The sequence below is a fragment of the Carcharhinus amblyrhynchos genome, unplaced genomic scaffold, assembly GCF_965287045.1.
Source record: "Carcharhinus amblyrhynchos unplaced genomic scaffold, sCarAmb.v2.hapA chromosome_167, whole genome shotgun sequence".
NCBI classification, from domain to species: domain Eukaryota; kingdom Metazoa; phylum Chordata; class Chondrichthyes; order Carcharhiniformes; family Carcharhinidae; genus Carcharhinus; species Carcharhinus amblyrhynchos.
The window spans coordinates 291360-305000 of NW_027649907.1; the positions used below are offsets into that span (position 1 = coordinate 291360).

The 13641-nt window shown below is 52.7% G+C and overlaps 1 protein-coding gene across 1 annotated transcript in view; it reads left to right on the plus strand.

Moving 5' to 3' along the window:
* Nucleotides 1-13641, plus strand: part of LOC145338768 (haptoglobin-like) — an 82585-nt gene that overhangs the window by 66179 nt on the left and 2765 nt on the right. Inside the window, exons 5-7 of the mRNA XM_080183156.1 lie at nt 9894-10028; nt 11518-11592; nt 13342-13476. Coding sequence (XP_080039282.1) covers nt 9894-10028; nt 11518-11592; nt 13342-13476 — 345 coding nt within the window. The remainder of the gene's footprint in view (nt 1-9893; nt 10029-11517; nt 11593-13341; nt 13477-13641) is intronic.

The following is a 13641-nucleotide window of genomic DNA, read 5'->3' on the forward strand; positions in this document are numbered from 1 at the left end:
AGCTCAGGACGTTGGACCCAACAAGGAGTGACCTTGTTTGTGTGTGTGTGTGTGTGTGTGTGTGTGTCTGGGTCACCGTCCATAGAACACTACAGCACAAACAGGCCCTTCGGCCCACGAGTTGCGCCGATCACATCAACACCTCCCAATCCATAGACCTATCTATAACCCCCAATCCCATTAGATCCCATATACTCATCCAGAAGTCTTTTAAAAGACCCCAGCGAGTTCGCCTCCACCACCGCTGACGGCAGCCGATTCCACTCACTCCCCACCCTCTGAGTGAAAAACTTACCCCTAACATCTCCTCTGTACCTGCTCCCCAGCACCTTAAACCTGTGTCCTCTCGTAGCGACCATTTCAACCCGGGGAAATAGCCTCTGAGAATCCACCCTATCTATTCCTCTCAACATTTTATAAACCTCTATCAGGTCACCTCTCAACCTTCGTCTCTCCAGGGAGAAGAGTCCCAGCTCCCTCAACCTATCTCCATAAGGCATGCCTCCCAATCCAGGCAACATCCTTGTAAATCTCCTCTGCACCCTCTCAATAGCTTCCACTTCCTTCCTATAGTGAGGTGACCAGAACTGCGCACAGTACTCCAAGTGGGGCCTGACAAGGGTCTTATAAAGTTGCAGCATTACCTCCCGACTCTTAAACTCAATCCCTCGATTACTGAAGGCCAGTACACCATACGCCTTCTTGACCACATCCTCCACCTGCCAGGCCGATTTAAGAGTCCTGTGGACCCGGACCCCAAGATCCTTCTGCCCTTCAACACTGCTAAGACTCCTACCCTTGATAGTGTACTCGTTCATCCCATTGGTCCTGCCAAAATGGACGACTACACATTTACCCGCGTTGAAGTCCATCTGCCACTTCTCTGCCCAGTCCTGCATCCTATTTATGTCCTGCTGCAACTTCTGACATCCCTCCAGACCATCCACAACACCACCGACCTTCGTGTCATCGGCGAACTTACTAACCCATCCCTCCACTTCCTCATCCAGGTCATTTATGAAAATGACAAACAGCAAGGGTCCTAGAACAGATCCCTGGGGCACTCCACTGGTGACTGACCTCCATTCAGAAAAAGCCCCATCCACAACCACTCTCTGCCTTCTGCAGGCAAGCCAGTCCTGGATCCACAAGGCCAAAGCCCCTTGGATCCCATGCCCTCTCACCTTCTCAAGAAGTCTTGCATGGGGGCCCTTATCAAACGTCTTGCTGAAGTCCATGTAAACCACATCCACCGCTCTTCCTTCGTCAATGTGTTCAGTCACATTATCGAAGAACTCAACTAGACTTGTAAGGCACGACCTGCCCTTGACAAATCCATGCTGACTATTCCTGATCATGTCAAACCTCTCCAAATGCTCGTAGATCTTGTCCCTCAGAAGCCTCTCCATCAGCTTACCAACCACTGAGGTCAGACTCACCGGTCGGTAATTTCCCGGGCTATCCCTGTTCCCTTTATTACTTATTTCTTCTCTTAACTTCTCAACTAACTCTCAATTTCTAACTCCTCTTTTAACTTAATTTTCTTTGACTTCTCACTCTGTTACTCTTCTAAACTAATAATCACAATAACATTACTCAGTTTCAACAAACATTTTCTTTTATCGCTGATTCTCTCATTAAAACATCTGACTCATGGATCCCAGATCCAAAAACTCACTATAATATTCTACATATTTCTCTAGGCATAGTCCCAGGAGAACAAGAACTGATTGAAAGGGTGCAGCGCCTACTAATTTACCAATCAGTCCCTCTAAGTCAGTTAGTACCAAGAGTATGATCAACACCCCTCTCTACTCCAGAGTTAGGTTTGAGCCTTGCCTCATGGTCGACAATAGAGATCACTCTTCCCCTTGACTAGCCTCACTTCAGAATCTGCCCTTGGGATCCCAGTCCTATCTCAGCATTAGCACAAGATTCTGCCCAGAGGGGCCACTTTTTCTTCTTAATATATTCCCTGATTATTTTTTCCCATATGGGACACTTCTCTGTCTCTATACTGTTTCCTGCCATTCTATATTTATCGACAAGGGGTAGGGAGGCGATCGGACTGCGGGGTACGGCTTAACGCTATGTCCCGGTCCTAATCCCTCTGCGTTCTAATACAAACCTACAGAGTTTACCCTATCCTCCTTGTTAGTGACAATACACGCACAATAAACAATTTCCCCGAAAGCAGTTATTTGTTGAATAAGGAGTTCACACCTGTTGGCTCTGAGTTTTAAATAACCGTTCAATATAAAGTCTGTGGGGTTCGATATCGGAGCAACAAAGTTACTTCTTATCGATGCCCACCCAGGGACGCCAAATGTTGTAAAAATCAGCCTGTTTTAACCTTTATACGGTGGACAAATAACTTTGAGTGGACGTCTTATAAGTACAAACAATATTTATTTAAACCCACACAATCAATAATCACCCACCCCACCAACAATAAGTTATCTTACAGAAAATACTAGAATTCAAGTCCAATACAAGACCTTGACTGAACTTTGCCTGAGTGACAAGTCCCCAAACAGATAGTGGCCTTTATCTCTGCACTGGTCTGGGTAGTTGTCTGCGTGGTCTGGTCCTTTAGTCTGGTGTGGTCCCCTGGCTCTGATCTACTCCCTTTCCTCCATTCTCAGGTGTGGTGTCTCTCTGTCGTTGTAGCTTGTCCGTGGGGGTCAGAGAGAGAGAGATTCCTGGTTGTGCCGCATACTTTATCCCCCGTTTGGTTTCACCCCCTTTTTTTGGCCGTCGCCAATCAATCGATCAGGACTTGATCACCCTGATCGAGAAGAGTCCAATCAGGTGCGACCACACCGATCTCTGGGTGTGTCCCCGGGGGCCGTGTCTGTAGGTGTTAGAGGCACAGAGGGCACATACCTTCCTCCTAAATAAGGATTCACGGTGTCTTTATCTCTGGCACACAACCCAGTGTGACCAGAAAGTCTCTTTCATCCTGGAGATGGCCCGTATCCTGTATATTCACTCATCAGGGTTGCAGCCTGTTTGTCTGTCTTTAAACTGCAGCCTGTCGGTTTAGTTTCTTGCCCAATTGTCCCAGAGTGCTTTACAAAACACCATTTTAGATTGCCTGTTTGGCTACAAGTTTTTTGACACACTGGCTCAGCTCCAGAGAGCTGGCCACTGCTGCCCACCTCGGGTGAGCTGTCCCCCCCACCCCTCACTCCCCACCCCCAGTAGTACTCAGGCAGGAGTACTTATTTTGAAGGGGGGGACATCCACCGGCGTGCTCTCCACCACCTGAGGTTTCCCCTCCCTGATAGTTACCCACGTGCCTTCTTCCCGTTGCCCCCCGGGTGTGACCGCTTGCCGGTCGCTCCCGTCAATTATCCCCTGGTTCTCTCTCTAATGAGCCGAGGGTCCTCGAGCTGCCTTCGCAGCTCCTTAACCTGGTTCCGTAGGGACTGGAACTCCACACACCGAGCACAGGTGTGGGTGTCTGGGGGACCAGGAGCCTCCAAGACCTCCCACGTGTTGCAGTGGCAGCAACACACTGGCCTCACACCCGGACTTGCCCCTTTTCAGGAACCCAGAGGGAAAAGTTAAAAAAAAACTGATAACTTACCTTGCCTCAGCCTTATCTCTGTGGCCCTGTGAGCCAAAGCCCTTACAGCACGCTCCAAAACAAAAACAAACTTCCCTGCTCTCAGTCAGAGCCCCTCTCTCTCTCTCTCTCTCTCTCTCTTTTTTTGAGGTTAGAGGAGGGGGGAGGGTGGGACACTCTACCTATGTAGAGTATCGGGATTCCTCAACGCTCTAATTTATAGTAAGGTTAAGAAAAAAACTCTACCCGAGCGCCTTAGCAACTGCTCCCCGATTTTGCAGACTCATCTGTCGATACTGAACTGTTTGCCTCTGGTGAGTTCAGTGGGGGAAGGTTCGGGAGATAAGGGATGGCAGATGCGGGAAGGGGAGGGCTGGAGACGGGAAAGAGATTGGAGGAGGGCGGCGAGGGGCGTGGAGGAGACTGGCCAGTCACTGACTCTGCAGTCACTAATTCAATGGAAAGTTCCAGATCTGGGCAGTGGGGAGGGGACACAAGAGGGAGAGAGGGTGAAAAGCGGCGGGATCTGCGCAGAGAGAGCAATTGCAAAGCACCGAGCCCAGCGGACACCCGTCTCCTCCAAGAACAGCTCCGATTGCCCGCGGACGCCCAGACACAGTCTCAACATGGGGTGAGAACCCCGGGCAAGGGGAGATTTACTCTGTATCTAACCCCGTGCTGTCCCTGTCCTGGGAGTGTTTGATGGGGACAGTGTAGAGGGAGCTTTACTCTGTATCTAACCCCGTGCTGTACCTGTCCTGGGAGTGTTTGATGGGGGACAGTGTAGAGGGAGCTTTACTCGGTATCTAACACCGTGCTGTACCTGTCCTGGGAGTGTTTGATGGGGACAGTGTAGAGGGAGCTTTACTCTGTATCTAACCCCGTGCTGTACCTGTCCTGGGAGTGTTTGATGGGGGTACAGTGTAGAGGGAGATTTACTCTGTATCTAACCCTGTGCTGTACCTGTCCTGGGAGTGTTTGATGGGGGTACAGTGTAGAGGGAGCTTTACTCTGTATCTAACCCCGTGCTGGACCTGTCCTGGGAGTGTTTGATGGGGGACAGTGTAGTGGGAGATTTACTCTTTATCTAACCCCGTGCTGTACCTGTCCTGGGAGTGTTTGATGGGGGGACAGTGTAGAGGGAGCTTTACTCCGTATCTAACCCCGTGCTGTACCTGTGCTGGGAGTGTTTGATGTGGGGGACAGTGCAGAGGGAGCTTTACTCTGTATCTAACCCTGTGCTGTACCTGTTCTGGGAGTGTTTGATGGGGAGACAGTGTAGAGGGAGCTTTACTCCGTATCTAACCCCGTGCTGTACCTGTCCTGGGAGTGTTTGATGGGGGGGACAGTGTAGAGGGAGCTTTACTCTGTATCTAACCCCGTGCTGTACCTGTCCTGGGAGTGTTTGATGGGGGGACAGTGTAGAGGGAGCTTTACTCTGTATCTAACCCCGTGCTGTACCTGTCCTTGGAGTGTTTGATGGGGGGACAGTGTAGAGGGAGCTTTACTCTGTATCTAACCCCGTGCTGTCCCTGTCCTGGGAGTGTTTGATGGGGGGACAGTGTAGAGGGAGCTTTTCTCTGTATCTAACCCCGTGCTGTACCTGTCCTGGGAGTGTTTGATGGGGACAGTGTAGAGGGAGCTTTACCCTGTATCTAATCTGGTGTTGATCCTGACAACACCAGGTTTCAGTCCAACCGATTTATGAGACTTTTTACTGTGTTTACCCGAGTCCAACGCCAGCATATCCACATCTCGATCCTGCTGCCAGGGACCTGGAGGCTTTGGAGAGATTGCAGAGGAGGTTTACCAGGATGTTGCCTTGTTTGGAGGGTCTGAGCTATGAGGAGAGATTGTGTCAACTGAGGTTGATCTCCCTGGAAAGACGGAGGCTGAGGGGAGACCTGTGAGTGGTGGATAAAATTCTGAGGGTTATGGATAGGGTGAACAGTGGGAATGATAGATCTGTTCTGTGTTTTATTCCTGCAGGGTTTTCCCGTTCCGTTTGATGCTGCTCTGCTTGATTGGAGCATTACCACAGAAGAATGCACTTCCAAGTGAGTGAACGCAAACTTCCCAAAGTACAGAGGGAGCGCCGCACTGTGGGAGGGTCAGTGCTGAGGGAGCGCCGCACTGTGGGAGGGTCAGTGCTGAGGGAGCGCCGCACTGTGGGAGGGTCAGTGCTGAGGGAGCGCCGCACTGTGGGAGGGTCAGTGCTGAGGGAGCACCGCACTGTGGGAGGGTCAGTGCTGAGGGAGCACCGCACTGTGGGAGGGTCGGTGCTGAGGGAGCACCGCACTGTGGGAGTGTCAGTGCTGAGGGAGCACCGCACTGTGGGAGTGTCAGTGCTGAGGGAGCGCCGCACTGTGGGAGTGTCTGTGCTGAGGGAGCGCCACACTGTGGGAATTTGTCTCCAGGATTTGGTCATACCTGGCACAGGTTCTAACAATGTTTTATTTCTATCTTTTGTTTTAACCAGGTTCTGTCATTGACCCCAGGGGGCACCACGACGGTGAGTGTTTTTGCAATATTTATTGCTCTGGGCTCTGAGAGGATCCTGATGTGTATCTGAATAAGGATGGATTATAATGGATTGGCAGTGCTGAGGGAGCTGTGCACTGTGGGAGGGTCAGTGCTGAGGGAGCTGTGCACTGTGGGAGGGTCAGTGCTGAGGGAGCGCCGCACTGTGGGAGGGTCAGTGCTGAGGGAGCGCCACACTGTGGGAGGGTCAGTGCTGAGGGAGCGCCGCACTGTGGGAGGGTCGGTGCTGAGGGAGCACCGCTCTGTGGGAGGGTCAGTGCTGAGGGAGCACCGCACTGTGGGAGGGTCAGTGCTGAGGGAGCGCCGCACTGTGGGAGGGTCAGTGTTGAGGGAGCGCCGTACTGTGGGAGGGTCAGTGCTGAGGGAGCGCCGCACTGTGGGAGGGTCAGTGCTGAGGGAGCACCGCACTGTGGGAGGGTCAGTGCTGAGGGAGCGCCGCACTGACTGAGGGTCGGTGCTGAGGGAGCGCCGCACTGTGGGAGTGTTGGTGCTGAGGGAGCGCCGCACTGTGGGAGGGTCAGTGCTGAGGGAGCGCCGCACTGTGGGAGGGTTGGTGCTGAGGGAACGCCGCACTGTGGGAATAACTTCCCAGGGAACGGTGGATTTTGGGAACTGGGTCTAACAGTGTTTTATTTCCATCTATTTTTATCCAGCTGATGAAGCTGAGGATATCGCACACAAGGATGGTGAGTGTGTTTGCAATGTTTCGTATTCTGGGCTCTCTGGAGATCTGGCTTTGCGGAATGAACCTGGACAAGTGTCGGATCTCTCTGTGGGGGAGCATTTTGGGGAATAGTGATCATAAGTTTTGGTCGGTTCATGGGAACCGTGGTGCTCGGGAGCTGAGACAAATCCACTCGAAAAGAAAAGCTCCCGAAAGATTGAGGGAGCTGGGAGATGTTCGGGATCTAGAGGAGGATGAGACTTGGAGGAAGGAAGTTCAGGAGACTTTGGCTGATAGGATTAAGGAGAATCCTAAGGCGTTCTATAAGTATGTCAAGAACAGAAGGTTGGTCAGGGCAAGATTAGGGCCAGTTACAGACAGCAGGGGGAAGTTGTGTGTGGAACCGGAGGAGATTGGAGAAGTATTGAACCAATATTTCTCTTCGGTGTTCACGCAGGGGGACATGAATATAGCTGAGGAGGACATTGGGTCGCAGGGGTGTAAAATAGAAAGTATTACGGTTGATAAAGAGGATGTGCTGGAAATTCTTGAGGGGCTGAAAATAGATAAGTCCCCTGGTCCGGATGGGATCTACCCTAGGATTCTCTGGGAGGCTAGAGAGGTGATTGCAGAGCCTCTGGCTCAGATCTTCAGGTCGTCATTGGTCTCTGGTGTAGTCCCGGAGGATTGGAGGATAGCGAATGTTGTCCCATTGTTTAAGAAGGGGAACAGAGACTTTGCCGGGAATTATAGACCGGTGAGTCTTACTTCTGTTGTGGGCAAGGTTTTAGAAAAAATTATTAGGGATAGGATTTATAGTTATTTGGAGTGTAATGAATTGATTAGAAATAGTCAGCATGGTTTTGTAGCAGGTAGGTCGTGCCTTACTAACCTTATTGAGTTTTTTGAGAAGGTGACCAAAGAGGTGGATGGGGGTAAGGCAGTTGACGTGGTATACATGGATTTTAGTAAGGCGTTCGATAAGGTTCACCATGGTAGGCTTCTGCAGAAAATGCAGATGTATGGGATTGTGGGTAATCTAGGAAGTTGGATCAGGAATTGGCTATCAGATAGGAGACAGAGGGTGGTGGTGGATGGTAAATATTCATCATGGAGTGCAGTTACGAGTGGTGTGCCTCAGGGATCTGTTTTGGGGCCACTGTTGTTTGTAATTTTTATTAATGATCTGGATGAGGGTATAGTTGGGTGGATTAGTAAATTTGCTGATGACACCAAAGTTGGAGGTGTGGTAGATTGTGAGGAAGGGTGTCATAGTCTGCAGGGAGACTTAGATAGGTTGCAGAGCTGGGCCGAGAGGTGGCGGATGGAATTTAATGCGGAGAAGTGTGAGGTAATTCACTTTGGTAGGAGCAACAGATGTGTCGAGTATAGGGCTAACGGGAGGACTTTGAATAGTGTGGATGAACAGAGGGATCTAGGTGTGTGTGTACATAGATCCCTGAAAGTTGGGAATCAAGTAGATAAGGTTGTCAAGAAGGCGTACGGTGTCTTGGCGTTTATTGGTAGGGGGATTGAATTTAGGAGTCGCAGTGTAATGTTGCAACTGTACACTACTCTAGTGCGGCCGCACTTGGAGTACTGTGTGCAGTTCTGGTCCCCGCATTACAAGAAGGATGTGGAGGCGTTGGAGAGGGTGCAGAGGAGGTTTACTAGGATGTTGCCTGGTATGGTGGGGAGGTCCTATGAGGAGAGACTGAGGGATCTAGGGTTGTTTTCGTTGGGAAGAAGGCGGCTAAGAGGGGATCTTATTGAAACATATAAGATGATTAGGGGTTTAGATAGGGTGGATAGTGATAGCCTTTTTCCTCGGATGGAGAAAGCTAGCACGAGGGGGCATGACTTTAAATTAAGGGGGGGTAGCTACAGGACGGATGTCAGGGGTAGGTTCTTTACCCAGCGGGTGGTGAGGGATTGGAATGCCCTGCCTGCTGCAGTTGTAGATGCGTCTAGTTTGGGGGCGTTTAAGAGATCTCTGGATAGGTTTATGGACGAAAAGGGATTGGTATAGGCTAGTGGGTCATTGTTTTTGTAACTGGTCGGCGCAACATCGTGGGCCGAAGGGCCTGTTCTGCGCTGTAATGTTCTATGTTCTATGTTCTATGAAATGAGGAGAGCCAGAAGGGGTCATGAGAAGGCCTTGGCGGGTAAGGTTAAGGAGAACCCCAAGGCCTTCTACAGATATGTGAAGAGGAAAAGGATGAGATTTGAAGGAATGGAACCGGGAAAAGGAGAACGGGGAGAGTCTGTGTGGAACCGGGAGAAATAGCAGAGGTGCTTCATGAATACTTTACTTTGGGATTCCCGAGGCAAAAGGATCTGGGTGGTTGTCTGGGCAGGTTTGGGGGTGGACTGTAAAGATTGAGTGTGTGGACGTTAAGAAAGAGGATGTGTCGGAGCTTTTGAATAGCGTCGAGATGGATAAGTCGCCGGGACTGGATGGGATGTTCCCCAGGTTACTGTGGGAGGCCAGGGAAGAGATTGCAAAGCCCCTGGCGATGATCTTTGCCTCGTCGATGGAGACGGGAGAGGTTCCGGAGGATGTTGTTCCTTGACTCGAGAAAGGGAATAGGGAGAGCCCGGGAAATGATAGACCAGAGAGTCTAACCTCAGTGGTTGGTCAGTTGATGGAGAAGATCCTGAGAGGCAGGATTTACGAAGATTTCGAGAGGTATAGTGTGACCAAAAATAGCACGGCTTTGTCAAGGGCAGGTCGTGCCTTACGAGCCTGGTTGAGTTTTTTGAAGATGTGACTGAACACACTGAGGAAGGAAGAGCGGTGGATGTGGTTTATATGGACTTCAGCAAGGCCTTCGATAAGGTCCCCCCATGCAAGGCTTCTTGAGAAAGTGAGAGGGCATGGGGTCCAAGGGGATCCACTGTGGGAGGGTCAGTGCTGAGGGAGCGCCACACTGTGGGAGGGTCAGTGCTGAGGGAGCACCGCACTGTGGGAGGGTCGGTGCTGAGGGAGCGCCGCACTATGGGAGGGTCAGTGCCGAGGGAGCCACACACTGTGGGTGGGAGCTGAAAGACTAAATGTGTGACTGATCTGTGCCTCACTGCACTCCCTCTCTGTCTCTCTCTCTCCTCCTGTTTTAGTTCACTGCGGCGTTCCTGCGAATATTTCTCACGGACATTATGAATATCTGTCTCATCACGATGATGACACCTATCTTTCCGTGATCAAGTATGTTTGCGATGGCCCGGTCTACCACCTCGAGGATCCCGAGGAGGGTAGGTAACGCTGCTGTCCGGGGGCGAACCATCAAAGTGTAATCGAGTGAGAAAACGCGCCCCCCCGACCCACCAAAAAGAAAATCGTGCATCCCCTTCTGCTGACTATTGGGCTGAAATATTCTAGGGCAGCCTGTAACCTGACGTTGGTGGAATTTGGGGATACAGGTGTATTGCCAGCCAAATTCACCAAACACTCACTGAACGTTCGATGACACGCTGTTCTTATTCTTCTCTGACTGAGCTGCGTCGATTGTGCTCCACCCACCGGCCTCCGGGTTACGGTTACAAGGCGACCAAGATTGTGTTCGCAATGTTTACCGGGTTAATTGAGGAGATCGCGAGCGGGCCTGGGGTGGGGGGAGTGCCTCCAGTGATCGTTTTTCTTTCGAGAATGATGGGGAGAAACGCCAGCCGTCCTGATATCAAAGGATGGCCATGTCGGATAAGCAGCAAACCTGCGCGATAAGGAACGCTGTGAAGAGTTCCCCTGGTAAATTTGAGCGATTGTTCCCAGACCGAGAGAAGCAGCTTCAGAGTCGGGTAAACTTCTGGTTCATTCTACCAAGGACACAACCAGGAAGAGAATATTTCCAGCCCAGTGTTGTTGGCTGAAACTGGGACGGTTTGTGACCTTGCTAAGCTGGGAGATCCAGGAAAGAGTGATCATAATATTAGGCAATTTTGGAATGGGTTTGGGAGCAATTTGAGGAAATCCAAAATTAGCTGTTGTAAATCCCACACTCTGAGGCCCATCCCTCATTCACCCTGCCCTCTCCCCGTCTCCCTCGCTCCCCCCGCCCTCTCCCCGTCTCCCTCACTCCCTCCACCCTCCCCCTGTCTCCCTCGCTCCCCCCGCCCTCTCCCTGTCTCCCTCGCTCCCCCCGCCCTCTCCCCGTCTCCCTCGCTACCCCCCGCCCTCTCCCGTCTCCCTCGCTCCCACTGCCCTCTCCCGTCTCCCTCGCTCCCCCTGCCCTCTCCCCGTCTCCCTCGCTCCCCCCACCCTCTCCCCGTCTCCCTCGCTCCCCCCACCCTCTCCCCGTCTCCCTCGCTCCCCCCGCCCTCTCCCCGTCTCCCTCGATCCCCCCGCCCTCTCCCTGTCTCCCTCGCTCCCCCCGCCCTCTCCCTGTCTCCCTCGCTCCCCCCGCCCTCTCCCTGTCTCCCTCGCTCCCCCTGCCCTCTCCCTGTCTCCCTCGCTCCCCCCGCCCTCTCCCTGTCTCCCTCACTCCCCCCACCCTCTCCCTGTCTCCCTCGCTGCCCCCGCCCTCTCCCTGTCTCCCTCGCTCCCCTTCCAGCCTCCGCCCCAGGGGGGTAGGGGAAGGGGTTAGAATGATGAAATCGAGGTGGAGGGGGATATTTCAGAGTACCGGGGGAGGGTGTGTGACACTGCGATGGTTTGGGTAAATGTGGATCCGATTATCTGGGATTTGTTCTCAGCCTGTCTCTGTGTCTCTCTCTCTCTCTCTCTGTCTCTCCCTCTGGTCTCTAGCTGTGTACATTTGTACAGAACAGAAGAAGTGGAAGAACGCAAAACTGAAGTACAAATTGCCAGAATGTCACAAAGGTGAGAGAGAGATTAACCTCAGTAACACACAGTCTCCCTATCCCCTCGGTTACACCACACTCGGAGCACCGTGCACAGTTCCCGTCTCCCTATCCCCTCGGTTAGACCCACACTCGGAGCACAGTTCCCGTCTCACTATCCCCTCGGTTAGACCCACACTCAGAGCACAGTTCCCGTCTCCCAATCCCATCGGTTAGACCCACACTCGTAGCACAGTTCCCGTATCACTATCCCCTCATTTGGACCACACTCAGAGGAAAGTTCCCATCTCCCTATCCCCTCGGTGAGACCACACTCGGAGCACAGTTCCTGTCTCCCTATCCCCTCGGTTAGTCCCACACTCGGAGCAGAGTTCCCGTCTCCCGATCGGCTCGGTTAGACCCACACTCGGAGAACAGTTCCCGTCTCCCTATCTCCTCCATTAGACCCACACTCCGAGCACATTTCCCGTCTCCCGCTCCCCTCGGTTAGACCCACACTCGTAGCACAGTTCCCGTATCACTATCCCCTTGTTTGGACCACACTCAGAGGAAGGTTCCGGTCTCCCTATCCCCTCGATTAGACCCACACCCTGAGCAGAGTTCCCGTCTCCCTATCCCCTCGATTAGACCCACACTTGGAGCACAGTTCCCGTCTCCCTATCCCCTCGATTAGACCACACTCGGAGCACAGTTCCCGTCTCCCTATCCCCTCGGTTAGACCCACACTCGGAGCACAGTTCCCGTCTCCTTATCCCCTCGGTTTGACCCACACTCGGAGCACAGTTCACGTCTCCCTATCCCCTCGGTTTGACCACACTCGGAATACCGTTCCGGTCTCCCTATCCCCTCGGTAGACCCACACTGGGAGCATGGTTCCCGTCTCCCTATCTACTTGGTTAGACCCACACCCTGAGCACAGTTCCCGTCTCCCTATCCCCTCGATTAGACCCACACTCGCAGCACAGTTCCCGTCTCCCTATCCCCTCAGATAGACCCACACTCGGAGGACAGTTCCCGTCTCCCTATCCCCTCGATTAGACCCACACTCGGAGCACAGTTCCCGTCTCCCTATCCCCTCGGTTAGACCCAGACTCAGAGCACAGTTCTGGCCTCACTATTCCCTTGATTAGACCCACACTCAGAGCACAGTTCCCGTCTCCCTATCCCCTCGGTTAGACCCACACTCGGAGCACCGTTCCCGTCTCCCTATCCCCTCGGTTAGACCCACACTCGGAGCACAGTTCCCGTCTCCCTATCCCCTCGGTTCGGCTCACACTCGGAGCACAGTTCCCGTCTCCCTATCCCCTCGGTTCGGCTCACACTCGGAGAACAGTTCCCGTCTCCCTTTCTCCTCCATTAGACCCACACTCTGAGCACATTTCCTGTCTCCCTATCCCCTCGGATAGACCAATACTCGGAGCACAGTTCCCGACTCCCTATCCCTTTAATTTCACCACTCTCGGAGCACAGTTCCCGTCTCCCTATCCCCTCGATTAGACCCACACTCGGAGCACAGTTCCCGTCTCCCTATCCCCTCGGTTAGACCCACACTCGGAGCACAGTTCCGGTCTCCCTATCCCGACTGAGGAATGATTAGAGGGGGGAGCGGTGAGATTGTGGGGCTGGGGTTAAAATTCGATCAAGCAATGGCCGATCGAAGGGGAGAGCAGGAATTGGATGGGCAGAAGGGTCTGTTTGAATCCTGCGTTGGTTCGATCTCAGTGTCCCAGATTGAGGAATTCTCCTTCCCTCCCTTTCTATCTCTCAGTTTCGTGCGGCGTTCCGAAGGATATCGTACACGGACACTTTGAATACGTGACAACGCACGGGGTCACGTCGTATCTCTCTGCGATCAAATATACTTGTGACGCAAACTACCACGAAAGAGATTTCAGCGATGAAGGTGGGTTCGAGAAATCTGTCCACAGACAGAGCTGAGGGAGCACCGCACTGTGGGAGGGTCAGTGCTGAGGGAGCGCCGCACTGTGGGAGGGTCAGTGCTGAGGGAGCACCGCACTGTGGGAGGGTCAGTGCTGAGGGAGCACCGCACTGTGGGAGGGTCAGTGCT